The 26432-nt window shown below is 54.5% G+C and overlaps 7 protein-coding genes across 7 annotated transcripts; 3 read left to right on the forward strand and 4 right to left on the reverse strand.

The window, feature by feature from the left end:
- Window positions 1-1180: 1180 nt before the first annotated feature.
- Window positions 1181-2083, reverse strand: N0V96_006926 (uncharacterized protein; the record flags this gene model as incomplete). The annotated part of the gene is made up of 2 exons (XM_053192392.1): window positions 1181-1728; window positions 1795-2083. 2 exons carry the CDS (start codon window positions 2081-2083, stop codon window positions 1181-1183), a joined length of 837 nt encoding a protein of 278 aa, XP_053050156.1.
- Window positions 2084-6605: 4522 nt separating this feature from the next.
- On the reverse strand, window positions 6606-8227 carry N0V96_006927 (uncharacterized protein; the record flags this gene model as incomplete). The annotated part of the gene is made up of 3 exons (XM_053192393.2): window positions 6606-6860; window positions 6953-7957; window positions 8030-8227. 3 exons carry the CDS (start codon window positions 8225-8227, stop codon window positions 6606-6608), a joined length of 1458 nt encoding a protein of 485 aa, XP_053050157.1.
- A 3707-nt stretch (window positions 8228-11934) lies between these two features.
- Window positions 11935-13349, reverse strand: N0V96_006928 (uncharacterized protein; the record flags this gene model as incomplete). Its single annotated transcript, XM_053192394.1, has 3 exons — window positions 11935-12248; window positions 12304-13193; window positions 13243-13349. 3 exons carry the CDS (start codon window positions 13347-13349, stop codon window positions 11935-11937), a joined length of 1311 nt encoding a protein of 436 aa, XP_053050158.1.
- Window positions 13350-14978: 1629 nt separating this feature from the next.
- N0V96_006929 (uncharacterized protein) lies at window positions 14979-16091 on the forward strand (the record flags this gene model as incomplete). The annotated part of the gene is made up of 3 exons (XM_053192395.1): window positions 14979-15081; window positions 15142-15499; window positions 15581-16091. The coding sequence occupies 3 exons, from the start codon at window positions 14979-14981 to the stop codon at window positions 16089-16091; spliced, it is 972 nt and encodes a 323-aa protein (XP_053050159.1).
- A 347-nt stretch (window positions 16092-16438) lies between these two features.
- On the reverse strand, window positions 16439-17775 carry SEC62 (Translocation protein S62; the record flags this gene model as incomplete). Its single annotated transcript, XM_053192396.2, has 3 exons — window positions 16439-16642; window positions 16702-17258; window positions 17319-17775. 3 exons carry the CDS (start codon window positions 17773-17775, stop codon window positions 16439-16441), a joined length of 1218 nt encoding a protein of 405 aa, XP_053050160.2.
- Window positions 17776-19984: 2209 nt separating this feature from the next.
- On the forward strand, window positions 19985-21705 carry N0V96_006931 (uncharacterized protein; the record flags this gene model as incomplete). Its single annotated transcript, XM_065757867.1, has 4 exons — window positions 19985-19991; window positions 20178-20969; window positions 21064-21291; window positions 21368-21705. 4 exons carry the CDS (start codon window positions 19985-19987, stop codon window positions 21703-21705), a joined length of 1365 nt encoding a protein of 454 aa, XP_065613390.1.
- A 1126-nt stretch (window positions 21706-22831) lies between these two features.
- N0V96_006932 (uncharacterized protein) lies at window positions 22832-26158 on the forward strand (the record flags this gene model as incomplete). Its single annotated transcript, XM_053192398.2, has 3 exons — window positions 22832-23096; window positions 23151-23219; window positions 23274-26158. 3 exons carry the CDS (start codon window positions 22832-22834, stop codon window positions 26156-26158), a joined length of 3219 nt encoding a protein of 1072 aa, XP_053050162.1.
- Window positions 26159-26432: the final 274 nt, after the last annotated feature.

The raw sequence follows: 26432 nt of genomic DNA on the forward strand, positions 1-26432 counted from the left end.
GTCGTCAAAGACGGCAACCTGGGATCGGAAAGCCACATCTTGGTAGCTACTAAGCCGTGGTCCCATCGGCCCCGTGCCCCTTGCGTCGGGACGCCGTTGCACGTTACATGCGTACCGTATCTTAGGTCCCAAAGGCTGTGTACAAGCGCCAACCACTCGACGGATCCGGGGAATGGGGGGCGGGGCGGGGAGGCGTATGTGTCAGGTAGGGAGCCGGAAGCCGGGCACTCCACATCTCCCCGCGTCATCAATTCCCGGGGCTCTCGGCGCGGTGGAGGGGATTCATTCACCTCCCTCCGGCTCCGGTGTCGGGAAAAACCCCCGGGGGCCCCGAACAGGTCGGCGGGGCGGCTTTTTATCTTCTCAACTTCCCCAATCGGCCTTGTTGTCCGGGGCCGGCAATGCCACCACGTTGCTCCGCGTCCATATGAGACAAGCATCTCTTCTTCCACTGGTCCAGATACTTTCAGTCCGGCTGGAATTGTACTTCACCTCCTTCCTTCTCCGTCTTCGGGCTGGCTCCGTCTCCTGAACCAATCTTCACGGCACGAGATTTTTACTCCAGGCTCTGGGTGGCACAGAGCCATAAATGTTAGATCCAAGGACACTTTGAGCGAATTCTCGGAATGGAAAGGCTGATATGAGGCAAGATACGTGCAATGTTGTGATGTTATTGTTTGTCCCAGAAGGATATTAAGGTTTATGATACTTTTGGGGCTTTCATCGAGCTTGGGAAGTTATATAGGTGTCTCCCAAGCTCGCCCAAAATGAAAAGGGGGGGATCGTAAGTACAGGTAAACAGCGCAAAGTTGGGTACGCTGTCCACAAAACACAAAAACAGGATATAAAACGCTGATCGAATCCAAATCTCCAAACCATCCATCTTTTTCTTCGTCTCTCCCTTCGTATCCAGAAACACCGTCGCAAAAACACATCAAAGGTTCATCAAGCCGCTCCGTACATTTCAGGTAGATCAGGGGAATCATAAGCATCAGCAAAAAATTACGGCCAACATTAACATCCCAACAGAGCACGTGGATCCACTTCCGCCCGCTGCTTTCGTTTTCATTATACTCGTGACACATGGCACACGGACCCGGTATTGACGGACGAGATGCTTGAAGCAACATATTAAAGTCAATACCAGGTCAGTGCTTCCAAATGGGCCAGTCGCAAATTATTAGAGCAGCGCGGCGACAAAGGCAGCACCGAGGAGGATCGCCATGCCGGCGGGCCCGTTGCTGCTTCCGGCGTTCTGATCGGGGGCAGAGGCTGAGGTGGTCGCCGACGAAGGGAAAAGGGTACTCCTCGCGCTGGAGCGAGTCGATGTCGTGGCCAGGGTGGTGCCGTTGCTCGAGGCAAAGGCTGTGCTGGTACCGGCGCTAGGAACAAAGGTCGTGGAGGCCTCGGTGGTCACCTCGGTAGTGCTAGGCACCGCGGAAGTGGAAGGAGCGAGGGTGGAAGACGGGGCAGGAGTGCTGGAGGTGGTGACGACGACGACCGAGGATGAGGTGGTGGTCGGCGGTGCCTGCGTTGAGCTGGTGGTCGGGGGAGGGGTGGTCTTGCTGGTGGTGGGAGGAACAGAAGTGCTCGCGACGACGGGTGGGTCAGAGGTGAGGCCGCTAACGCCGTGCTTTGCGGCGCAGTCGGCGAGGTTCATGCCGTTGGGGCAGCAGGTTGTGTCGCTGTTGCTGCCGTGGGTGCAGTAGAAAGATGACAAGCAGGAGTCTGATGGGATGTGTTAGTATTCATGATGCAGTCTACAGGAAGTAAGTACATGGGACATCAACTCACTTCCGGTGGTGGTTGAGCAGCAAGTCTCGCCGGCGGCCGGGTTGAAGCAGTGGACGGCCTGGTCGGTGGACTTGCACTGCTCATAGCCGGTTCCGCAGGCCTCAGCGCAGGTGTTCCCACCCTTGTTGCAGACTTCGTCTGCGGGCTGGTAACCGTCGTCGGCGCGGCGCATGAGACCCAAATCTCTTCCGGCGGTGATGCTGCGCTTGAAGATCTTGGTCTGTTGTTGCGCGAAAGCCTGGGCAGCGAAGGCCACGAAGGCCACAGAGGCGAGTGAGCGGATATGCATTGCGAAAGCGGATTTGCCGGGGGGTCCAGCGGTGATTGAAAATGGTTCGATCGGGTAATCGGTCGATCAGAGTCTTTTTTCGAAATTTCCGAACGACAATAGACTCAGTGGTGGTCGTGTTGTGAGAGTGAGCGCAAAGTCGACGCGGAACGAGTGAATCGACGACGAACAACGAGAGTATCGACGGAGCGAAAGAGAGACGAGTACTCTGGACGTGGGATCGCGACGAAGGAGGTGTAAAAGAGTGACTGGGCTGGAGGGGCCTGACCTAAAAAGCGAGCGACGATGCAAAGAGCGTTGCGGGAGAAAGACAGAGGCAGAGCGAGGGACAGCGAAAAGACTGGAGATGAAGTGGAGAGAAAGAGTGGGAGACTGGGAGTTGAGTCGCGAGACGGGGGGAGGAGGACATGGGGTTGAGTCGGCGACAGGCGAAGGGTGGCACGGGGCAGCCCTGGCCTGGGATTGGGATTGGGAAAGCGTTACTAACACCAACACTAACACTACGGGTAACACTAACAATCTATCAGTGGCAGATGGACGGACTGGGCAAGAGACAGAGAGAGACAGAGAGACAGAGATGATGGCTGATGGTTGTTCACAAGTGCGCTCAGCACCGATTCGGAAGGATCCTCCTTTTAATTTCATTTGCCTGGACAGCAACCACTTGGAGTCGCTTGGCCGACAGGGCCAGCCACGATGACCCCGGCTTGGAGGGGAGCGCTTCCATTCGGATCAGAGGCTTTCCAGAGCAGCCAGTGGCCGGCGGTCGCTTGCTTGGTCGGTGAACAGACCGTCCCTGGGGTGTTGATGCTAGCCAGCCAGCATCGGCAGCCCCCAATGGAGCATGTTGGACGAAGAGTGGACGAGGTTGTGGCGGCTTGCCATTGTTCCCACCAGGTTCAAGCAGCGTGATGGATCATGGATGGTTGACTCCTGCTCCTGTTTGGAACTGTTTGGAGAGGGTGGCACTGGCCTTCGTGCGGCGTCTCAAGTGGACGGCAATGAGAAGAAAAAGGGGATGAACTGGTGGTTGTTTATGCGCCCAAAGTAGTTTGTACTTTTTGGTTTCTTTCTTTCGCTGCTCGCAAACTTGGTGGGCATCGCAACAATCTCTCGACCTCAACCCAGCCTCGCTGACCGCCACTGTCAACAGCAACAACAACAAGTTCGTCCACTCGTACGGATACAGACTCTAGTTGCAGCGGTCCCTCTCCGATGCCTCCACGATTCCACCGAGCGAGGGTGCCGGGGGCCCTGGAGCCTTTGAGAAAGATGGGCAAACGTGACCGTCCCCAGAAGTAGAGAAGCAGCAGGGAGGCTTGTCGCGACGGGGGAGGGCATTTAGAGGGGCAGGTTAGACACTGGCAGGGAGAGACAATCCAGTTCCAGAGAAAGAGACAGAGAGAGAAACGACAGAAGTCGCAATGAGACCAGAAGGGAAAAGACCAACGGTGTGAAATCTGCGCCTGGGAAATGAGACAGGCGGCGCGCGCCAGCCAATCTTTCTTTTCAGGAGATTTCCAACGTGCGCCTTCCTCACCTCAGAGTCGCACAAGTTTTTTTTCTTCCAATCGTGGTGGCCCATTCCTTTTTAGGTGGACCCCCGCGGGACCCCCTGTTCATTCAGTCCCGAAAAAGCTAGTGCCGCCATCGGGTACCTTGCAGCGCCAACCCAGACGTGCATCATCCGCCAATCGTCTGGATGAGATTCTCTTAGTCACCCAGCCATTGTTCCCACTCACGTGCACTGTCTCCAGTAAGATATCGGCTGCGAACCTCTCTGTCTATCGCTCTCTCTGTCGTACCTATCTCTGTGCCTTTGAGAAAGGCGGCAAGGCCCCTCCTTCCTCTTTCTCGTCTTCCTTCTCGGCCCCCACCAGCTCGGCCATCTGACGAACCATCGGACGCCGTTTCAGGTGGCGTCCCGATCCTGATTCGCCCGTTCGTCTAGGTCAACTCTTTTTCTCGACAAGCGTCACCTCTAAACGTACCTGCCCTTAGTCACTATACCTTCTTAGCCGCGGTAAAGAGGGTAATTGGGAAATGGGCATACAAAGTGCGTACGGATACAATGGGCAAATGAGAAGATGGCTCAATGCACCTAGGGATCTGGAAATTGCAACATGACGTTGCCTTTGCCAGGTTTCCCCATCATTGGATCCCCCAAATCAACCCAATCCCTTTTTTTGCAATTGACTCTCTCTTAAGGGAAAGCGCCGCCGATTATCATCACGTCCAATTTCGTGGCCATCCAGAAACGGTCAATCTAATGTGCCAATGAACCACGAGTTCACGATCCATGGCACCCTACTCCGGGAGTCCAGAGCACCAGTGATTGATGACCTACCTTACGGATACAAGACACCACATCAGGAATTAGCCTGGTCGATAGCCGCCGGATGGCCTCGAGTCCGGCTCAAACCCAAAACTGTGGCCGGCCTTTGCAATTCTGTTGCTGGCCTAACGCGACGTAGGTAGGATACGTGATGACGCTAAGCTCCAACGTCTCGTCGCGTTTCTAAATTATCGGATTATTTCATTTTTCCTGGGCTGCGTATCCGACCATACCCAAGGTAGATAGAGCGCAGAAACAAAGATGGTGAGAAACTTGTTGTAGCAGAATGGACCAGTTTTGAAACGCAGTTTCCTTCTTGCCATTGTTCCACTCGTCGACACCGTGTTACGCTCAACACTTCACCTGAATCCCAAGGTCGAAGTGTTTCTCGAAGAAAGGGGTCCAAGAAGGGTCCAGCGCGAACTGCGCTCAAACTCAATCGTGGCTTCGGACGATGGGGGGCCATCAGGTTCATACGACCAGACGTAACGCCGTAGCCTATCTTTGGTAGAGCTTTGACTATGTCATTGACTGTGCGCATTGTTGACATAACGCTGTTGATGCTGCTGCTGCAAGAAGACATGCCGAGGCTTGGGCTGTTGCTTTCGATGCGAGGACTCTTGGCGCTGAGGGCTGTTTTCGGGCGAGCAGACAAGAAGGGAAAGGGGTTAAATCCGTAGCCGAGACATCCTGAGCCGTCGATCAGCCTGATTTCTTCTAGATGGCGAATGCTTCATTGCCGTCTTTATCCGCCGAAGCTCTCCAAGACCTTGATATTGCCGATATATTATGACTGTATATCATCGCGCTGTTTGTTGGCTAAACTGCTCTAAATTTCTGAACTCGCTGGGGGCCGAACGTCTTTCGTCGTTGAAGCTATTTGCAAATGATCATTACTGCGCCGCCTCGCGTCAAGGTTTTTCTTGCCAGCTACTGAAGCTGGAGACTTAGCCAGCAGTCGGCCCACTCGCACCATGTGGAACATTTCGACTTGATACCTAACAAGTATTCTGTCCTATCTGATGCTATCTGTAGCAGGTTCTAGGTGTCCCCTAATCCTGGTACACCCTCGATCTCATATATCAGAACTCGTCCAGGGTCATAGGCTGGAGGGGATGGATCATGTGAGGGACTCACATGGCACGTAAACTGTCACATAGAGAAGAGCAGCCAACTTATAGACACGTGGTTGGTTTGCCGATATGACCGCAGGGGGAAAAGTATATTACCTCAGACAACCAAAAAGCCATCTAACCACATTATGAATCGAACAACAGAAGAAGCAGTACCTTGAGAGACTTCACCGAGGTAGAACGCCCGCTCTACCTAAAGGTGGCATCCAGTCCATGCATACATGGTATAATAGATGGTGGCATATGGTAGGTAGGTGATACAACTTCTAATCTCGCGAGGGAAAAAAAAAGAAAGAGAAAAAAATGTCCCCCCCCCCCCGGGGTGCCGAACTGGGGGCTACATCTCTGGTGCTCATGCTGGGACTCGAACCTCGAACCTGGCGTAGGCTAAGCCAGCTGAACAGGCCCGCCCGTAACCATCCCGCCAAACGTCAGTTTTGACCTGACCTCGCAAGCCTGCTGAGGCGCCTGCTGCCGTTGGTGACGGGAATGGAGTCGAGAGGGGGGAATAAAGGCTTCCTTGCTCAGATTTGCCACTCATCTGAAGGTTGAAGCACATCAAGGTACTCGGCCTATAGTGGTGAGACGGGAAACCCGTGGTGGGGATCAGTCAATTTCTCGCCTAGTTTAGGAAGGAGGCGGGAGTGAGGAGAGACTACGAGGTAAATCATCTACTTCCAAACCATGTATATGGCGATTATCCATGATTAAGCTGAGTTTTCTGATGCGGTTTGTAAATGATTAAGAAAACCACTCCTGTCTCTTCTCAGCTTCAATCTGATATCCGGATCACAGTTCCCAAATTCCCGACAACCTCATCTGGAAAACACACATCACAAGACAGGGAGTAGCGGCATTCACCATGTCGAATGAGGCAGCAGTATGAAAGTAGGAGAAACTTTAATTAAAGGTACGGGTATATACAAGTTCTCTCTTCTATCCGTCGTGTCCGATGTGTTTATTATCTACACCAAATTCGTTTCATTCATTTCATCCAGGAGTAATGATTTAGAGGATGGGTTGGGTATTGAGGAGGAGAGAGGGAAAAAGGCATTTATGACTCCAAGTGCTTGGAGGCAGCCTTGTCGCCGTAGGCGTCGTCTCTGGCCGGGTCGCCGATGACGCCGTGCTCATCCGTGTTTCCAATCTTTGACGCGCTGAAGCTGTCGAGGTCCTTCTTCCAGACGGTGTTGAGGAAGATGGGGTAGGCGAGGGAGACGACGAAGCCGGCGAGGGGCACGACCATGGAGATGTGGTATCCCTTGGTGTCGGCGACGAGACCAGTGAGACTGGGGAAGAGGGCACCACCCTATGGAAGGAATTAGTCACAGTGTCTTGGAGGAGTACCAGAAGTTGGTGGATGATGGGGGGGGGGGAGGAAGGAGGAAAAAAAAAACTTACACAAACGGATGCGACGATCCAGGAGCTACCGCGCTTGGTGTGTCTGCCGAGACCACGGATGGCGGTGGTGAAGATGGTAGGGAAGATGCACGACTCGAAGAAGAGAACAATCGAGAGCATGGCGATGCCACCCTCGCCCTTGATACCGATAGCCAAGGCGATGAAGATCATGATACCCGTCATGAAGACCATGAGGACGAGACGGGGCTTGATGACCATCATCAGACCCGCGGCGGCGAAACGACCAATCGCAAAGAGACCCTGGCCGATGGCGTAGCGGTCGCTGGCCTCGGAGTGGGTCAGGCCGGCGGACTCGACGGCGTAGGAGATGAACTGGGAGGCGACGGCGACCTGAGCGCCAACGTAGCAGAACTGGGCGGCGACACCGAAGAAGAGGCGGTACTGCTTGCGGAGGGGCTTGTCGTCGTGGCCCTCCTCGCCGGCGACCATCTCGGCCTGGAGGGCCATGTCGCTGTCGGTGATTTCGGGGAGGGGCACGACGAAGAAGACGACGGCGAGGAGGAAGACGAAGGCGGCGATGCCGAGGTAGGTCCACTGCACCTTGGACAAGTCGTTAGGCTCGGTGTGGGAGAAGAAGACGCGGGCGGCGAGGAGCGGGGCGATGACGGAGCCGACGGCCTGGAAGGACTGGGAGAGCTCGAGACGGAACTCGGAGAGGCGAGGCGGGCCGCAGGTCGCAATGAAAGGGTTGGCCGAGGTCTCGAGGGTGGAGAGGCCGGAGCCGACGATGAAGAGGGAGCCGCAGAAGCCGGGGAAGGAGCGGTAGACGGCGGAGGGCCAGAACATGAGGGCGCCGACGCCGTAGATGCAGAGGCCGGTGATGAAGGTCCAGCGGTAGCCGAACTTGCGGACGATCCAGCCCGAGTAGGTCAGGGGACCGATGAAGTAGGCACCGAAGTAGGCGCCCTGGAGACCGCCGGCCTTTGCGGCGGTGATGTTGAGGGCGATTTGGAACTTTGAGTTGAGGACGTCGAGGAGGCCGTACTAGAAATGACTTTGTGTTAGTATGGAACCACTTCACGAATGGATAGTTGGCGTCAAAGGAATATGACTTACAGCAAAACCCCAGAGGAAGAAGAGGACGGTGACCAAGGTGATGGGCAGGATGGACTGCTTGACGGTCAAGGCCGACGCGCCGGTCAAGCCCTTGTTGGAGACGTTCTTGCGGTGCTGTTGCGCCGTCGCCTCGGCCGTGCTGGGCCGGCGCTGGTCGAGGACCTCGGCGACATCTGGTTCCTGTCTCTTGCCGAACATTGTGGCGGATGTGGTGATCGGAGTCGGAAGTTTTCGACGGTTGTAGGAGGAGGAGGAGGAGGAGGAGGAGGAGGGTGGAAAAGCCCAAGAAAGAAGAGAGGACGATGAGATGATATATAGATGAGACGAGAAATCACTCAGAAAACCCCCCCGCTAGATTGGCGAGTGTAATTTGTTTGAGAGTGAGAAGAGTCAGATGCTTTACTGCTCAGGAAGTTCCCTGCTGGCTGATGGAGAAATTCTTCTTCCTTCATCTCGGTGCGGCTTGTCGCATTCATATATACTCATGAAATCCCCGGCCGGGGTGTGTGAGTGAGCCCCCAGACCCAAGGGCCCATGGGGTTACGACGCGACCACGATGATGCGGAGAACTAGCCGGAGCTAGAGAGAATATGGGAAATCTCCAACTCGGCGAAACCGTCGTGCCCATTACCCACGCCACTTGGCTGGGGGGGACCATAGACTGGACTGGGTGAACAAGCTAGGCCTGGCTGGATCCGACGTCGTGGTTAAGGTGGAGTTTTTCCCTGGTCCGAACTAAGGTAGACTTGGTCGCATACGACTCTCACCTCGTCTCTTTTCTGCCCTTGGGGGGCTACTACGGAATGTTCCCAACGTTGGCACGTTTTCCCAGGTTTTGGCTGCGCACTACTGAACAACCCAAGTCTACAGACTACTGTAGACAACCTTCACGGCATGCGAGAAGGGGGTGGAGATCCACACCACCCTGACGGCAGAGATCTCGCTCAAACAACGAGAACAAGCTTCATCGATCAAAACTCGGTAGTCTCTGTGCTTAGTAGAAAAGCCACTGCCATCGAATTGTGGCCGGCCTAGCTAAAGCAAGTGATGCGCTGATCAACCCAACTAAACTTCGGAGCGCACGAACCCTCGAGTGCTCCAGCCTCCCTTAGAGACAAACTGACAACCTGCAAGCTCTTTAGTCGTTTTCTTGACGGCCTTCTAGATGCGAGACCACGATGTTGATCACCCGCGGGCAGGCAATACGGTAGCGGTAGCAGCAACAGTTAACAGACTGAAGCGGGAGAGAGAGAGAAAAGAGTCCGCAACCCTCTCATCCAGGCCCCAAGCAGTCGCAGCTTCGCGCTTCTTTCCGGGCCTTCGTACCCACGGCTTGAGGTACCTCCCCGGCACTTGAGAATAGTTTGGTTTGCAAGTTTCGTCGAGTCACGGAAGCATTTCCAATAGCAAAGCGTAGAAAACAGCCCGCCAACATGCCTTATCTTGGCCTGGGCAGCGGCAGCTAAAGCACGCGAAAGAATGGGAAACCGGCCAGGGGGTGGGGAGGGAACTAAAGATAAAAAAGGCCGAGAGACGCCGCAGAAGCTTGACAGAAGAAGCGTCGCGGGAGGTGGGCGGCCCACGCCGCTAGTTGAAATCCCCATGGGTCAAGAGGTCAAGAGGTTTGAAAGGTTCCAGCTTTTTCGCCCGCAGACACTCTGAAAGTAGGAGGGCTATCCACAGCAAGTTTGGGGTTTGGGGAAAAAAGAGTGGCGCTGCGTGCGGGGGAAGCACCCAAAAAACATAAGCTCGCGTGGGGACGAGACATTCTCCGCGCGCGGTCAGAGAGTTGCCCAGAGTGGAGGGGCGGGTACTTTGTAACCACATTTTCAGCGAGTATATCGACGGTTCGAACTGTTGACGCGGGGACTGGGGAGGGTTGGGGGGACGCGGGGAACGATTGGCTCGCCCTGTCCGGATCTAGCATGGCGCTACGGGTACTATCTTTCGCGAGAGAGGGGAAAAAAAAAAAAAGAAGAAGAGACGGTCTAGTCTGGTACTGGAATTATTGGGTTGCTCTGTGAGTGGGCTTTTGGTTGTAGGTTAACGGGCATGTATCATGTATCATGTATGACTGTTGAGGCTTTTTTCTCGTTCTCTCTTTTGGTGTTTTATCTCGCTTGCGGTGGGATGATGGCGTTATTGACGAAAAGTTTTTGAGGGTAATACGGTTACACACGAAATGCCATGAAAGCGTTGGGAATGGGCTGCAGAGACTCGGCCGAATCCTATACGCCGTACGTCTGTGAGGCAATGAGGCTTTAGCAGGGCCCCTGCCGGACATCTCTCCGAGAGATCGTCCCACGTTATGTGCGTATCACATCAGAAGCCTGCAATACGTCTTCTCTCTGTAACACCGAGTTGTGAGGCTTCTTTATCAAACAACCTCTCTTGGCAAATTGGGGACCGCTCCACCAAACAGTCCTTCCAGGTGAGAATACCAAGGAAGACAAAAAAAAAAAAAAAAACCCTCAATGGTGCCATCCATCATGTGATAACATCATGGCCTCGAAATTGGTCCTCCCCGCTAAAGAGACATTTGGGCCATGCGGGGGATGATGGGGTTTCTCTCTTCTTGCCTGACGTCTGTCGATCCTGGGGTTTCAGGAACTCCAGTATTCCAATTCTCCAGACTCCTCCAGACTGCAGAAGGGGACGACGCAAAAACCTGGAGTCTGGAGTCTGGAGAACAAAATAAGGGGACAAAAAGAAAAAAAGTGGCGAGGTGGGAACTGGGGTAAAACCGTAGACCGCAATCAATGGCCTAGACTCTGCAGTTTCTCACTAACCTGAAGAGCCCCATCAAAAACCCCAACCCAACACCAAAAAAAATGATTTGGATTCCTCGACTCGACTCGCGCACAACCCAGCACCAACACACCAAAACACTCATAGAAGAAACAGAGACCGAGACTAGCTGCCACCTGACGTAAAGGTAACGCCGAGACTAACGTCCCCTTCCCCACGCGAATCCAGGTGCCGGCGCTGTGGATATTCGGTCCGATGCATCAGGCGGGCTAAGACGTAGCTAAGAAAGCTGAGGGTAGCCCGCTGCCCAGCCCAGCCTGCCGGTAATGGTATGCGTAAGGTAGGTAGCGTACGATTTTCTCTCGCAAGAGCCTCAGCCGCGCCGGCGGGAGGGAGAGACGCCTCCTTTTTTTTTTCCTTCGGGGAGCCACAAAAATACCTCATGAATGACCGTAGTAGTAAGCCAATATTATGGTGGAATGAGTAATGGACTCTGGGACTGAACTATTGCGCGCCCAAACGTTTTGTTGGGATCTAAATCAGAATAATCCCTCGATTGTCAGTGCCCAACTTTCATGACACCATCAGGGACACCACCAGGAATACACTATCAGGGAGAAAGGTATACGCTCTTTTGGTATTTTGACGCGTTGGACAGATCTCGCCAAAGGTATGACACGGACAGCGACGAGGGCGGCCGATGAAGAAAAATAAAGTGGCAACAAGGTTCACCTCGCAATCGACAGAGTGTAGTGGAGACGTGAACATTGCTGCCACGTTGGCACGTGGACACGTGAGATGAACAGGGCGACAAGCTTCCAGCTTTGCATCAGTCATGTCGCTAGTGTGTCTGCCTTGGGTTGAGTACGAATACATGTGATATGGCATAGCTAGGTCTGTCTTGCGCTGCTCGAGGCCGGTCTGGGTATTGTCCTCCCCCAAAGCAATTCACTCCTCCTCCCAAATTCCTTGCACCCTGTCCCTAACAATACACACTACATAGCACGCTCTTATCGCGCTTCTCCATTAAGATTAACCTCAGCAGCGCGCTCCAAGAAAACCACCGTCCGTCTTCTCACGAAATATTATACACGTAAAGCCCCAATCCATATCATGAAAAGTACCACCAGCTGGGGAACCATGTTGACGATGACAGTCTAGTCGACTGGCTCGCGCAGCATTTTGGAGATGTTCTTGTGCATTTGGGCATACTTGTCCTCAAATGTCCGTTGGAACTTCTCACATGCCGCCCACATGGGATCGCCCTTTTTCCAGTACGTGTAGCAGTTTTCGAAAATTTGGCGCACGTCGGCCGCAAATTCGTCTTCTGTCTGGTACTGATGTTGTGACATCTTGAGCTTGACTGTGTTGAGGTCCATGGGTTTCTTCACCTTCTCAAAGTAATCGGGTACACCGTCCTCGGCAGGATCGACAGGTTCCTTGAATGGACCAACTAGTCTCGTCCAAAAGCCTGTGGGAAGTCAGCTTGTGTGACTACGTTAATGGTTCGCCAGGACATGACATACCAGGTCCCGATAGCATTCTATCGAGCAGATCGGAACAGAACTCAACCTTCTGAGAGGTCGTGATTTCGCCACTTGGCCCCGAAACAATGCTGCGTCGTTTCTGGATGACGGGCTTTTGACGGGGTGCCGATGCTGCTGCCGCTACAGCCGCTGCCTTACGGACCGGGGGAGGTGGCGCGCGGGAAAACGTCTTGTCTCTATTCTGGGACGCCGGTAACGGCGCAGAGGCCCGCCGGTTCTTCTTGGACATGTGTTCTTGTTCCTCTTCACTGTCCTCCTCCAGATAGTGCACACTCTTTCTAGGAGTGGGCTCGGCGGACGCAGTATCGGCTGCTGCAGGGGGCGTAGGCAGGTTCTCGAGTGAACTCATGGTCACAACCAGCTCGCTCAGAACCTCCTGAGGGAGAGACTTGGCAAACTCGGCTTTCTTGTCGGACGAGCGCATATACTCTGCCGCCCACGAGAGGAGGAGCTTCCGAATAGTTGAGCCTTCAGGGGTGTCCTTCCATACCTGGACAAGAAGGGGAGTGGCGGGGATGTTCTGAGTGAGACGTCTGCACTCTTTCATTGCATCAAGACTCGTGTCGCAGAGACCATCTATACCCAATTCGTGACCCAACTTCCACACACCAACAAGTGCCTCATAGGATGGAAACGACTCGGCGTCCTCTGATACCTCTCCAGTGAAGAGGAAAAGCTGAGCCAAGCCGAAGACTTCCGGCGTGTACTGGGGCAGCTTCACCACATTCTCGATGGTCTCGGAGGCCGCGTTCTGTCCTTTGAAGTACTCGTGGTAATATTTTGATTTGGCACACAAGAAGTCTCTCTGAAGGCCAAACGGCTTCTGTTCGGTTCCGACGAGGACGATGGCGAACGTTGAGTGTGGCTGACTAGGAGCTGTCAGATCAATTTGCTTGTGACATCAATGCCATTACCTACAGCCATGAAAACGGCATCTCCTGCTCCTCCGTGGGCTCTTGCTTGGTCTCCGGAGTGGCAACTTCGGGGATGCCATTCGAGGCGGCGACCGGCGCGTCGGTTGACATCCTGGCTTGTACGATGATGTGGATCAACCTAGATGGTATTAGTCGGGCTGAAGAAAACCTCCGATTCGTGACAGCCACTCATGGATGTCATCTAGCAATAAAAGAAAATGGAGAAATGAGCGATCGGGCGATCGGGCGATGAGAGGAAGACTGTTTTATAACCACGTCGTCGTCCATGGGAGTGAATCGTCGGCATGAGAGTGAGGTCGTGTGAGTGAATCACAGCATGAGCCAAGCTGTGGTGCCTGTCTGATGCCAATCGGGGTGTATTCAGACGCAGACACGCGGGAAATAAAGATTTCCATGTACAGAAACCTAAGGAATAAAGACAACTTACAATGGTGTTCAGGTGTCGGCGGATATGATGAGATAAGATGCGGAGCTTAATGAACGAGGTAGCTGACGAGGAACAGGTGATCGAGTCGTGGTCTTACAATCGCAGGCAATGGCGACGGAAAAGTGAGTAGAATACAATGCAGACAATGGGAGAAGATGTGTGACAATGAGATGGTACGTTTAATGGCATCCAAAGGATGAAGAGGAAGTGTGTAGTTGAAAATTTGCTCCCTGGGACGTTCTTGCCAGACAGACTCAACCTTGAGAATGAAGCGGGAAGGTGTGAAACGACAGCACCTGCTGTGGCTCCCCGTGACTGAAGGTGGCCTGTGCGGAAGCTTCCTCAGGCCCATTGTTCACGTGTTCCCCGGCGCCATGGTCCTGCCAAAATTGAGGACCTGGAAAGACCAGCTTACGCCACAGTTGGTGTCAAGGTGCACCGCCACTTCACCGTGTAGACCAGACTCAGGCAATGGAAGGTAAGGGTGTTTCCATCTCAAGGTTTCTCTGAACCTACCTTACCTACCCAAGGAAGGTTATTTTATCATCTCCTGCCAGTTGCTGTCATCAAGGATCTTCGCAGTCCTCCGCTCTTGCTCCGGCCCCATGGCCATGGCTACCTTAAGCGAGGTCGACCGTCCATCAGGAACCTGAACGGAAAGTGCGAGTGCATCCCGTCACGTCCCAGGAACTCGGCTTCGCAATTCAAGGTTGGCAGGAAGGCGAGCAGGCAGGCATGCCCGTGTTGGGCTTTATCAATTCCCTTATCCTCGGAGCTCGCCGTAGTCAACGGCCACACTTCCCAAAAAGTTCCCATCGCGGACCATTCCCCTTGCTAAACAGACAGGACACACCGCGACAGTCAACACACGCCTTGTCAAATCGCATTGGCGCTACTGCAAACCACTCTCCCGATTATCGCCCCGCGCTCCAATTGACCTCTCACGTCCCGTATCTCGAGCAGGTGGGAGTGCTACCCCCCACAAATGGGCCCTGGTCCGCCGACGGCAACGACGGCTGACAAGACCTGACAAGCACTTTTAACTGTTGGCCAGCTTCCTTTTCAAGTCAAGGGCATTTCCAACATCGCTTCCCGTGTGGAGATTGGAACCTTTTTTTTTCTTCCCACCATGCTGCCCCAGCTGGGAAGATAGGTAGAGAGAAGACTGTGAATATAAAGTGTCGCGAAGCTGCGCAAGTTGATCATAAAAATTGTTCGTGTCGTTGTCCCTCCTGTCCCCGGTCTTCGCCAACTTTTGTGAGAGAGAATTGTAATCTGCAAACTCGAAAAACATGTCTCGAACGATTGGACTCCTTGCGGTCGCTGGCCTGTTGCGCACGGCCGCTGCCGGCCTGTACCCGGGATTGACCACCGCCAACCACACCTGCGCTCTCGGTAAGACCTCGGTGAGCTCTTAAGGACCTTGGGATTCAACTAACGCTTCACGCCTCACAGTCGAACCCATCCTGTCTTGCTCTTGCGGAGCAAACCCCGACAAGGTCGACACTTGCTGCACCGAAACTTTTGGTGGACTTGTATTGGCGACTCAATTCTGGAATACTCACACTGGTCTTGAAGCCGAGGGCCAGAAGCTGCCCGCCGACGCGTGGGGAATTCACGGTCTGTGGCCCGACTTCTGCAACGGCTCGTACACCCAGTACTGCGACCTCAGCCGTCAATACGACCCGGCCCCTTCCCCCAACACCACCACCGGAAAGGCAGACGGCACTCCGGTCCCCGCCTGGACCGGCGCCTCTCTGGATGAGTTTGTCAAGCCCTTTGAGAGATTTGATCTTCTCGAGTACATGAAGAAGTAAGAACCCCCGTTGATGAGAAAAGCACCCTTGCCTATCTATAAAGAAACACAATCTTACAAAACTCCCCGTAACCCTAGGTTCTGGATCGCCCAGTACACTCCCAACTGGGTCCTCTGGGCCCACGAGTTCTCCAAGCACGCAACCTGCTTCAGCACCTTTGACGTGGAATGCTACGGCCCCAAGTACCAAGAACACGAAGAGGTCGTCGACTTCCTTGAGACCGCCGTCCACTACTACAAAGAGACCCCGACCTGGAAGTGGCTCGCCGCCAAGGCCATCACCCCGTCCAACGCGACCGCCTACTCCCTCTCGGACCTCCAGGCCGCCCTCAAGGAGGGCCACGGCGCCGTCCCCTACCTGGGCTGCTACGGACCCCGCTACAACGCCACCGAGGCCGGCAAGGGCTCGCTCGACAACGGGTACACCCAGCTCACCGAGGCCTGGTACTACTTCCACGTCCACGGCAAGCCCCAGCGCGGGGACGCCGTGCCCGTCGCTGCTGATGCTAATGGCGGGCGCGTGACGAACTGCGCGACTACGCCCGGTGCTATTTGGTACTACGAGCGCTCGGAGGGTTCGGTTCAGTAAGAGGATCGCGTGGCATTGAGGATATTAAAAGCATATAAGCATACTAGTAATGAGTAATTTCCTGCTGCGCGGCCATTCCCGACTTCAAAGCGTGATGTGAATACTAGACGCAAATTGTCACATACTACAACTATCGAGAGCCGATTTAGCTTTTTGTCGTCCATTGAGTTAACTAAGGAGAGCCAAAGTGACCAAAATGCTATGTACCGAGATCGTCTCTGTCCTTCCCAAACCCACACGTTCAGCTAGTTTGGACGATGGGTATTCTACTCGTACAGTCCTTCCTTCAGTCAATGATAAATCCCCAACGCCTGTGTGATGCGAAACTGTCCACCTCAAAAATACATCTACTCCTCATCATCACCGAGCTCCTCCACAGCTGGCGCGACGTAGCCGGGGCGTTGCGCGGGCTGCGATGTAATCTGCGTCTCCGTCGCTGTTGTGGTCGCGGAAGCCGGGAGGGGCTGGCCAGTGGATGCGGCAAAGGTACCGCCAGCGCTTGAGGCGCCGCCGGATGAGGCCTTCTTCTTCTTGCCCTTCTTGGGAGCAGTCTATTGCTTTGTTAGTTGTTGTCCAATAACTCCTCAGCACATGGGGCGGTAAAACTTACGTCGTGCCAGGCCCAGACGGGCTTGAAGCTGTCCATGAACGAGACGTCCTCCCACAGATTGGGGAACAACCAAAGGCCGGGAGATGCGACAAAGTAGGTGATGCAAAAGAGAATGACACGGAAGATGGCCATGAGGAAGAAGAGGCCGAGCAAGCCCAAGAATCCCCAACTGAGGTAGTACACGCCGAGGCGAAGCTTGAGGGGCCAGAGGGGGTAGCAGACGACGATGAAGATGAGCACAAGGGCAAGGATCGAGTACAGCTTGCGCTTAACCTGGCTGCCCTCCCAGAACCACGCGTAGTACATCTCTTCCTTGGCCTCTTGCTGAGGCTCGATGCGGACGGTCCAGAGACCCTTGATGCGCTTCGTCTTCTTCGGGCCGTGGTCGTGGCCTTCGTGAGGGTCGGTCTTTGTGACGCGCAGAGCAAGCATCGACATGGGAAGAAGCTTAAAGGTGTTCTCGAGAGACGCGCGATCGGTGATCTCGGGCAGCTCAGGGTTCTTCTTGCGCGCCTTCTCGTAGGCGGGGGACTGTAGAGCGCGGAGCGCACGCTTGACTATAACACACATGTCAGGATTGGTTCGAATGTTGCTAGTTGCGATGACTCAGTACTTACCCTTGAACATGTCCTTGCGCTCGCCGTTGAGAATACAGGTACGGGGCTTCAGGTCCTGGGCGCGCAGGAAGCTGGCCAGCGCAAGCGCAACAGGGTTGGGAGGACCAGGCCTAATAGGCTGAGGCTGGCCCTGCTGCGGCTGTTGCTGCTGATGCTGATGAGGGTGAGGGTGCTGATGACCCTCGTGGTCATGATCGTGATCGTGAGCGTGATCATGACCGCCCTCTCCACCTTCGCCGCCCTGCTGCTGCTGCTGCTGTTGTTGCTGCTGCTGCCGCATAGCCATCTGCTGCTGCTGCATAGCCTGCTGTCGGAGGTGGTTGAGGAAATCCGGGACACTCATGCCGGCCTTTTGGGCATCGGCCTCTATTTGTCTGCGCATGGCCGCGATCTGCTCAGGCGAAGGCATGGGCTGGCCGTTGGGGCCCATCTGCATAGGGCCCATGGGGCCGGGCATTGGCATCGACATCTTTGAATGTGGGCTAGTGCTCGAAGGCAACCAGTGTTTTGGAAAGACGCGAGGAAGAACTCTGAATGTTCTCTGCCAAGGTTGTCGGCGGGATTGGAGGAGTCCGGCGACAATTGGGAGAACCTGACTGCTGGATCAGGTTTTGTTGGATGAGCGGGAGTTTGACCGTGAGAGCTGCGGTCGTGGGCTGGGTCTTTGAACAAAAGTGAGCAGCAAGCAAGCCAGGTGTTCACTTCTGGTCCAAAAATCCGTGCAGGGGTTAAGGTCCGTCCCCTCCACCCATTGGGCCCAATTCCCCGTCCATTGATAGAAATTCGGTAGCCTCTTTCTCCGACACCCGTTATCGATAGGCTCGTTAGCCCAGATGGGAGGCGCTCGGACCACACCCAAACTCAAATGCACCTCTGCTTCACAGGCAGGCTCAAACGGTCGCGCTGGTCATCCGGCTTATCACGTGATGCATCTCAGTTTTCTACCTGTCTTATGTCATTCATCTTAGGTCAGCGAGACACTTACCGAATCTCCTCTTTTTCTCTTTCCACTGTGGCGGCTCGCCCGAGACATTCTGTTTACGCTAGAGTAACACGAGGAACTCTGCCAAAGTCTCTCGTCCACCAGTTTTCTTCAGACCAAACGATGACGAGGGACTCCGCCACAGTTCCCAGCAACGGTTTCCCGACACTATTTTTCTAGACTCGAGTCATCACACGCCGGAGACTTCTTTTCTCACGATCCGGCTGGGTTCTGCAACCACTACAGTCAGAATCATCGCAGCAGGCGTCAAGTGATGCTGATTGCCCGAGAGGCTTTTATTAGATCCAAAGAAAATCGGGAGGGGCAAATGCAAAGCGGAGCGGGACAGAAACAGAGCACAACACCCTTTCTGTTTACCTTACATAGTACGGATATCCACAGTTGCTATCCGTCGGCCAGCCCATCGGCTTCGCCCTCCCCGTACAACCACCCAGCGGCGATGGCATCCTGCAGTAACAACCGGAGACATGCTGAGCGACGATGGGAGTTGTGACGGCACAACACATCCCCAAATCCGCACATAGGCTTCCCGCGTTACTCCCCCCCTGCCACCCGCGGTGCCTTGCATGCCACAATGATTTCTCATTGCTTCCCGTTCGCTCAGGTTGGAACATGTCACTGAGTGACTAGGCTAGGTTTATTGGTTTCCGTTTGGACAGACAGTCAGCCATCGCCCAGTGATTGGTCACAGAAGCCTTATTAATTGCCCGACTGGAAACACGCACACACGGCGTGGAATTACCCTTCACTCTCAGGCTTCAGCCCGTTGCCCTGTTTGTCAATAATTTTCGACAAAGGTGTTCGTGGGCTCGGCGCTCCAAGAGATGACAAGGGGCGGTGACGGGTAAGGTATGATGTATTGCAGCATGACAGTTCATGACTGGCACGAGACCCTCGTTGCCTCCCCCCCTCTCTGGTTAGCCCTCTGGAGCCCTCTCTGGAGGGGCACTTGTGGCAAGCAACTGCTGGTCAAGCTGGGAAGTCCAGTAACCCAGAGCAAGGCAGAGGTGAGACATCGACTCGCTGAGCCATCGTCTTCATCTTACACGACTGGTGGAGCCCTGTAATCTGGTGCAGGATGATGGTGTGCCGCCAGCCATCCGAATCCGACCAGACCCCAGCTCCCTAAGCGCCGGTTGGCCGGCCGTGTCTGGCCCGTTCTGCAACCCCGTCCTATCAGAACGGTCCGTCTGCATCTTGACTGCACACCTCGCCGACAACTGCTAGGCCCATGGCCCCTCCATGTCCCTCCATCTTCTTCTCAGCTGGACCTATGAACCAAAGCACTTGTTCAAATCTCTCGCCCAAAGTGGGAATTGGGATTCAAAATGCCTCGACTGCGTGACAAGAAGAGATCAAGTCGGCCACACCCCAAGTGGGTTTCCTTTGACATTGCCTACTACCTGTTCAGACCTGTTCGCCTTCCACGACCAAGGTACTTACTGACCTTACCTTACCTTACCTCAAGGTCATCCGTACCCATCTATTATAACTCAATCGGATCGCTCGCTCTCTTGACTCTTGTGCTTTGCCGCCCTCTTTGCATCTTCCCTTCTTTCGTTCTGTCAAATCGCTGGCCGTCTCTCGTTTTTTTGTCTTTTTTACCCCCCCCCCCCCGTCTCCAGCAAATGTCCGGCATGAAGCTATCTGTTAACCAGGTATTATGAAGGGTCTGAGTGGCATACTTGCAGACGCCTATGCGACATGGCTTTCGCCCCTCACCAACTGCTGCGCTCCATTTTCTGAATCTGTAGAAGAGAAGCCGCGTCAAAGTGAGTTGTGCTCTTTGGGTTCCTGGTAGAATACACACAAAAATATCCAACTACCGGAAGGGCTAACACGCACACTCCGCTTAGACACCTTTGACATTTCTGAGAAACTGTCACCACCCACCGTAACCCGCAACCAGCCCGTGCCCATGCCGCCGCCCTTTGCTGGGACAATGCAAAAGTCAGCCGGACCTCGCCCTCAGCCGCAGGGGAAGTCGAAAGGAGTGAAGAGAAGTTTCGCATCGCTCCGGGAGCGGTTCTCTGTGAGAAAGCGATCTCGCTCAGACTTCTCGTCCTCCTCATCGCGCCGACTACAAATATCGGCCCCCAGCAACTTCCGCCATCTGCATTCAGAGTCCTTTCAGTTCCCCCAGTACTCGAACCTCCAGCACGTCGGCCGCACTCCGCCACCGCGTCCCATGCCGCGACCTCGCCCTTCTTCTTTCAGACCGCTGGAGCTCAGCATATACGTGCACAAGAGGGAACTCTCGCCGATTCTGCCGCACTTTGACATGATTACGCCGCCGCGGCCTGCTGCTCAGGTCCATGTCCGGCCGAATTCCGACGACGATGTATTCGGACCCTCGCATGAGCCCAACTATTCCCCCATGTCGTTCCATCTGCCCCGGAAAATGTCAGCATCGCCATCCACCCTTGCTACCATGGCCAGCGATACACCGCCCAAAATTCCGCCAAAGTCAAGGGCCCGGTCTCAGATGTCATCCAGTGCGAGCGCAGAGAGGATGAAGGAGCGGATTGCCGGCGCCATGCTTGAGGTCGACAAGCTCCAGCGCGAAATCGAGCTAGTCATGGAGCGTCAGAGCATCTACGCCAGCAGCCGGCCTTCGACTGCCCATTCGATGGCACTGACAGCGCACGGTAAGCTCAGATGAAAAAAACCAACAAACCCCAAATTTAGCAACTTCTTTTTTTCTTCTCACGTGTGCATTGCAACTAACAAAAAGAATTTTAGACCTGGAACTCATCCCCACGGTCCCCGCCCTCCCGCCATCTGCACCCTCTTTCGCCGAGCGCCTCAACCCCGGGGCCGAGCGCCCTCACACAGCACCACCCCGGCCGCCGGTGCACATTTCCCCCACCGCGGCATGGCCTTCGCCGACGCATCGGCTGCCTTCATCACCCCACCCCCGAGCCGCGGCAGGAAAGCAGCCGGCCGCCGCCGCCCCCTCCACTACCCCTCGTCCTAAGGCCCCCCCTCCGCAAGAAGAAATCATTCTCCCGGGTATCCAGCTGGCTTTTCCCCGGCGGCAATGCAGCAGAGCAGCACAATAACAACTACCACGGGCGGAGCATCAGCCACGATTCCATCACTAATTTTCCCCGCCCCGTCAAGGGCCGCGAGGGCTTCTACCAATGTGTCCATGCGCCGCGGGACAGGCGCACGAGCGTGGATTCGGCGTCGACTGTGTCGACGTGGGAGGAGTCGGACGACGACACGGGAGGAGGCCAGACGGTCCCAACGACGTGGTCGCCAGGCAGCACTCTCGCCACTAGAGCGGAGGAGCAGCAACCGCCTCTGGAGCGCGTCACCACCTTTGGGAAGGAAAAAGATGCCGGTGGTCCTAGAAGGACCGGTTTCGCGGCGATGTTTTGAATCTTGGGATGATGGAGCGATGTTTTTTTGGTTTCCACCTATTTTTTTCTTCTGCATGATACCAACGGTTTATATTCGGGAATGAACAAGATACCATGTTGTAAATATTATGGATTAGACGGGGTGGCGGCGGTTCTTGTTTGTTTTGGAAATCTAATGATGCTAGTGGCGACTACGGTACGGCAGCATAGGATCGGGCAGGGCTCGGGGAATTATTGGAATGATGAAACGTTTTCTGATGGTGTCCAAATTGTCTCCCTAAACGCTACGTGAGAAGCTACTCTGGAATTCACTGTGGTGGTTCAAGAGGTGGTATACCTACTTACATGCACCATCATACGCATTTATTGTTGAGACACGTCGTAAATCTCAAGTGCCCATTTGAGGAACCCCAGCCGAGGCGATCAAACAACCTGTATGCGATCAAAAGCTTGGGTTGCAAACACTCAGGCTCAGAGTAACTATTTCCATGTCGTCTTCTTGAGACTAGAAAACTAGAGCTCTGTGCATATGGCTTTCTTAATGCCTATCCCCATCCTTGAATGCTTCGATGAAGCGTCATCTGAAGTCTCATCTTGCATCAGCACCACATTTTCTTCAACGTCCGCCCATCATAACTCGTCCGGTCTTCAGCCGAAAGATCAAACGTCCGGCCAGATTCCTTCCAATAAAAATCCAATAATCTAATTGGCAGCATATGGTGCTGCTGCCCTGCTTGAGCCTTGAGGTGGGTATTACTGATGGTCATCTCAAAATACGTGGTCACGAGCTTGGCTCGTTCATCACGTAATGATCGCATATTCGGAACACTCAGAAACGGCAAAAGTCGGCAGAAAGGAACCAAGCAGGAAATGGACGAATGATGTTTGCGATGGTAACTTCCGACATGGGGTCGTTTCGATCCGGGAATGCCCACTGCCGAAGTCACCACGCCTTCCTCTTGCATGTAACCCCGGTAAAACCCCAGCTGCGTTGGAGCTCTCCCGTTTTGGACATCTAATAGGACGATTTTAGAGGCAGCATATCAATCTTCTCCCAAACATCTTCAACATTCTCTTTACCCACCCTCACCTGACCCTCCACCTCATTAACAGACTTATCTGAAAAGCAGCCTTATTTAAACATCATGGGCGCGGGATGCTGCTCCGACGAGCCTACCAAGGACCATGGATGCGCGGGTCCTGCAAACGGTAGTGACCATGGGCATGAACATGACGATAATCTCATGCCTGACGACTGCTGTGCCGGCGACAGAGCATGCGACGATGCCTTGGAAGTGAACTGCCTGGATGAGAATTGCGATGCCGAAACCTTTTGCGATTCCGAGGATGATTCGACCTGCCGTTCTGTCAAGCTCGAGTGCTGCACCTCCAAGGAAGAGCACTGCGATGGTACGAGAACTCCCCCGTGATGTCATATGTACTTTGTCTAACACTGTACGACAGAGAAGTGTATCATTGCTGCTGCCGCCGTCGAGTGCGAGAAATCATGCGAAGACGACGCTGCTCACGATGGTATGCTGTAAGACAATGGCCATGATAAAGTGCACTTATAACTCACGAAACTAGGTGCCCACGAGCATTCACATGACAAGGATGGCCGCCATCCAGCCTCTGCTTGCAGCACCCATCTCTCCAAGGCTTTCGAGCAGTACAGCGCCTATCTCGAGTCGGCCCGTTGCATCTGCCGCAGCATTCTCGATCGCGGTCTCCCAACCGCCTGCTGCAGCGAGCAAAAGCCCGTTCTCACAGCCGCAGCCGCTCCTGTGAAGTCTTCCGCTGGGAAGAAGCGACGCGAGCCTGCCGAGGCGCACACGACCGCGCATGCCCATGGCCAACACAAGCATCATCACCATCACGGAATTAAGCGACGTGGCAATAAATCGCAAGCCGCGCACGACCATGACATGGCCATCAAGCCTGTTCGCGATGATCAGTCTGACTGCTGCAGCGGCCACGATGTTGAAGCTCCTGGGTCCGCGTACGAGAAAGGAAATCTTGCCATTGATGGCCACGTCGACAAGGATATCGAGAAGGATGCTGGATCCGAGCACGTTGCCCTCGTTGTCGACGGCATGACCTGTTCCGGATGCGGGAACAAACTTGAACGAACCCTCAAAGGGATACCTGGAGTGTCTGGTGTACGAGTCAACTTTGTCATGGGCAACGCCGAGTTCACCCTTGACGGAGCTGCAGGAAAGGCCGAAGATATCATCCGCAACACCGAACGGGCGACAGGCTTCCATTGCACTAGAATGTCAAGCGATGATCAGACGCTGGACATTCTCGCCTCAGGCCTGTCTGCTAAGGCGTTGACCGACCTGGCGATCGTTGGTGTAAGCGAAGTGAGCTTGGTTGACAAAAGAACTGCGAGAGTCACATATGACCCAGCGATCATTGGAGCTCGAACGCTTTTCAACAAAATAGGACCGCATTCGACTGGACTAGCCCCCCCTCGCGATGACCCGTCCATTGCGAGTGGAAGAAAGAGGATGTATGATCAACTGATCAAGACGGCCGCCGCCGCCACTCTCACCATTCCCGTCGTTGTTCTCGCCTGGGGCGAGAAGCTTGAACCCAAGACGCGCTCGATTGTATCGATTGTGTTGGCAACTTTCGTTCAGCTCATAGCGGTGCCAGACTTTTACAAACCAGCCATATCATCTCTCGTGCACAGCGGCGCTATTGAGATGGACATGCTGGTTGTCATCAGCATCACGGCTGCCTATGTCTACTCGGTTGTAGGATTTGGATTCCATATGGCTGACCGGCCACTCGATCCCCGCGAATTCTTCGAAACGAGCACCCTCCTGATTACGCTTGTACTTCTTGGCCGCTTGACGGCTGCTTACGCACGTATTCGCGCTGTTGCTGCCGTGTCCCTGCGTTCGCTTCAAACGTCTACCGCTGTTGTCATCGAAGATGGAAAAGATGTTGAAATCGACGCCCGCCTCCTCCAGTACGGCGACAAGTTCAAAGTTCTTCCTCACTCGGTTGTACCTACAGACGGTCTTGTGGTCACTGGGTCCAGTGAGGTGGATGAATCCATGCTGACTGGCGAGAGCGTCCCAGTCTTCAAGAAAACGCGCGACACTGTGATCGCGGGCACTGTCAACGGATCCGGCACTCTGGTTGCGCAGCTTACTCGTCTCCCTGGGAAAAACACCGTTACCGATATTGCCGAGCTAGTCGAAGAAGCAGCAAATTCCAAACCGAGGATCCAGGACATTGCAGACCGTGTTGCAGGCTGGTTCGTCCCTGTCGTCACGGCCGTTGCCATTATTGTCATTATTGTCTGGACCGTCATCGATGTCAAAGTTCATGGTGAACCGGCTGGAAAGTCGATCTCCACTGCCATCACCTACGCTATTGCTGTCCTCGCTGTCTCTTGTCCTTGCGCGCTCGGCCTCGCAGTGCCAATGGTCCTGGTTGTAGCCGGTGGAATCGCCGCTAGAGGAGGTGTCATCATCAAATCGGCCGAGTGCACCGAGAGGGCTCGAAAGGTCAGCGATGTCGTATTCGACAAGACTGGGACCATAACTGAGGGCGATCTTGACGTTCTCGAGGAAGAGATCCTGCTTGCCGACCATGACGAGGCTCGTGCCATCACTAAAGCCCTCGTGACAGGCAATAACCACCCCGTGTCTACGGCCCTGGCGAAATATCTTGCCTCGAGGGCAACCCGCGAGGTGAAGGTTACTGACCCTCGAGTTCTCCCTGGCGCAGGTGTTGAAGCAAGCTACAATGGCCACAAAGTCTGTGCTGGAAACCCCTCGTGGACTGAAGCCAATGCTCTGCCCTCCGTCATCCGTTTCCAAGAGTCGAACATGACGATCCTGGTCGTCACCAGTGACTCTACACCTATCGCCATATTTGGACTGCGCACACGTTCTCGTCCGGAAGCAAAGAAAGTTATTGCTCAGCTCATCCGCCAAAACATTGCCGTTCACCTGGTCTCCGGCGATCAAACCCACGCCGTTGAATCTGTCGCCGCCCAAGTTGGCATTCCCAATGTGGCATCTCGTCGCACGCCGTCGCAGAAGCGTGATTATGTTGCCTCGTTAATGTCAGAGGGCAAGATCGTCATGTTTATCGGCGACGGAACCAACGACGCTGTGGCAGTCACTCAGGCTGATGTGGGCGTTCAACTTGGTAGTGCAGCTTCAGCCAGCGACGTCACCCGCGGAGCCGCTGACGTGGTCCTCCTTGCAGGTCTCGAGGGTATCCCCTTCGTGCTTGAGGTCAGCCGCGCCAGCTTCCACCGCATGGTGTTCAACTTTGTCTGGTCGGCCGTATACAACGTGCTCGCGATCTTGCTTGCTGGAGGCGCCTTCGAGCCCGTCAACTTCAAGATTCCTCCCGCATATGCGGGATTGGGCGAGATGGTCAGCGTGATCCCGGTCATCGTCGCGGCACTGACAATGTTGGGAAAGAAGATCCGGACCGAGGCCTAAGGGGTAGGTGTGAACACGTGTGAGGACGCCTAGCTGGCACGTTCAACACCTGCGGGCTGAGGCATAGGACTATTTTTTCTTTCTCGTCATTGCTGGTTGATGACGATTATTCTCGGGAGATGGGCATTCAACACCAACGACAACGCAAAAGGGATCGAAATTTTGGCCTGGGATTCTGCTTATTTCGCTTCGCTTACGAGTGCGATAGAGTCAGCAGAGCAATCTCAACTTGGTTACTTTGCTTGGCTTCTAGCTTCCGCTCGCTTTGAGGTAC

The sequence above is a fragment of the Colletotrichum fioriniae genome (assembly GCF_027942845.1).
Source record: "Colletotrichum fioriniae strain IMI 355084 chromosome Unknown scaffold_8, whole genome shotgun sequence".
Lineage (NCBI taxonomy): Eukaryota > Fungi > Ascomycota > Sordariomycetes > Glomerellales > Glomerellaceae > Colletotrichum > Colletotrichum fioriniae.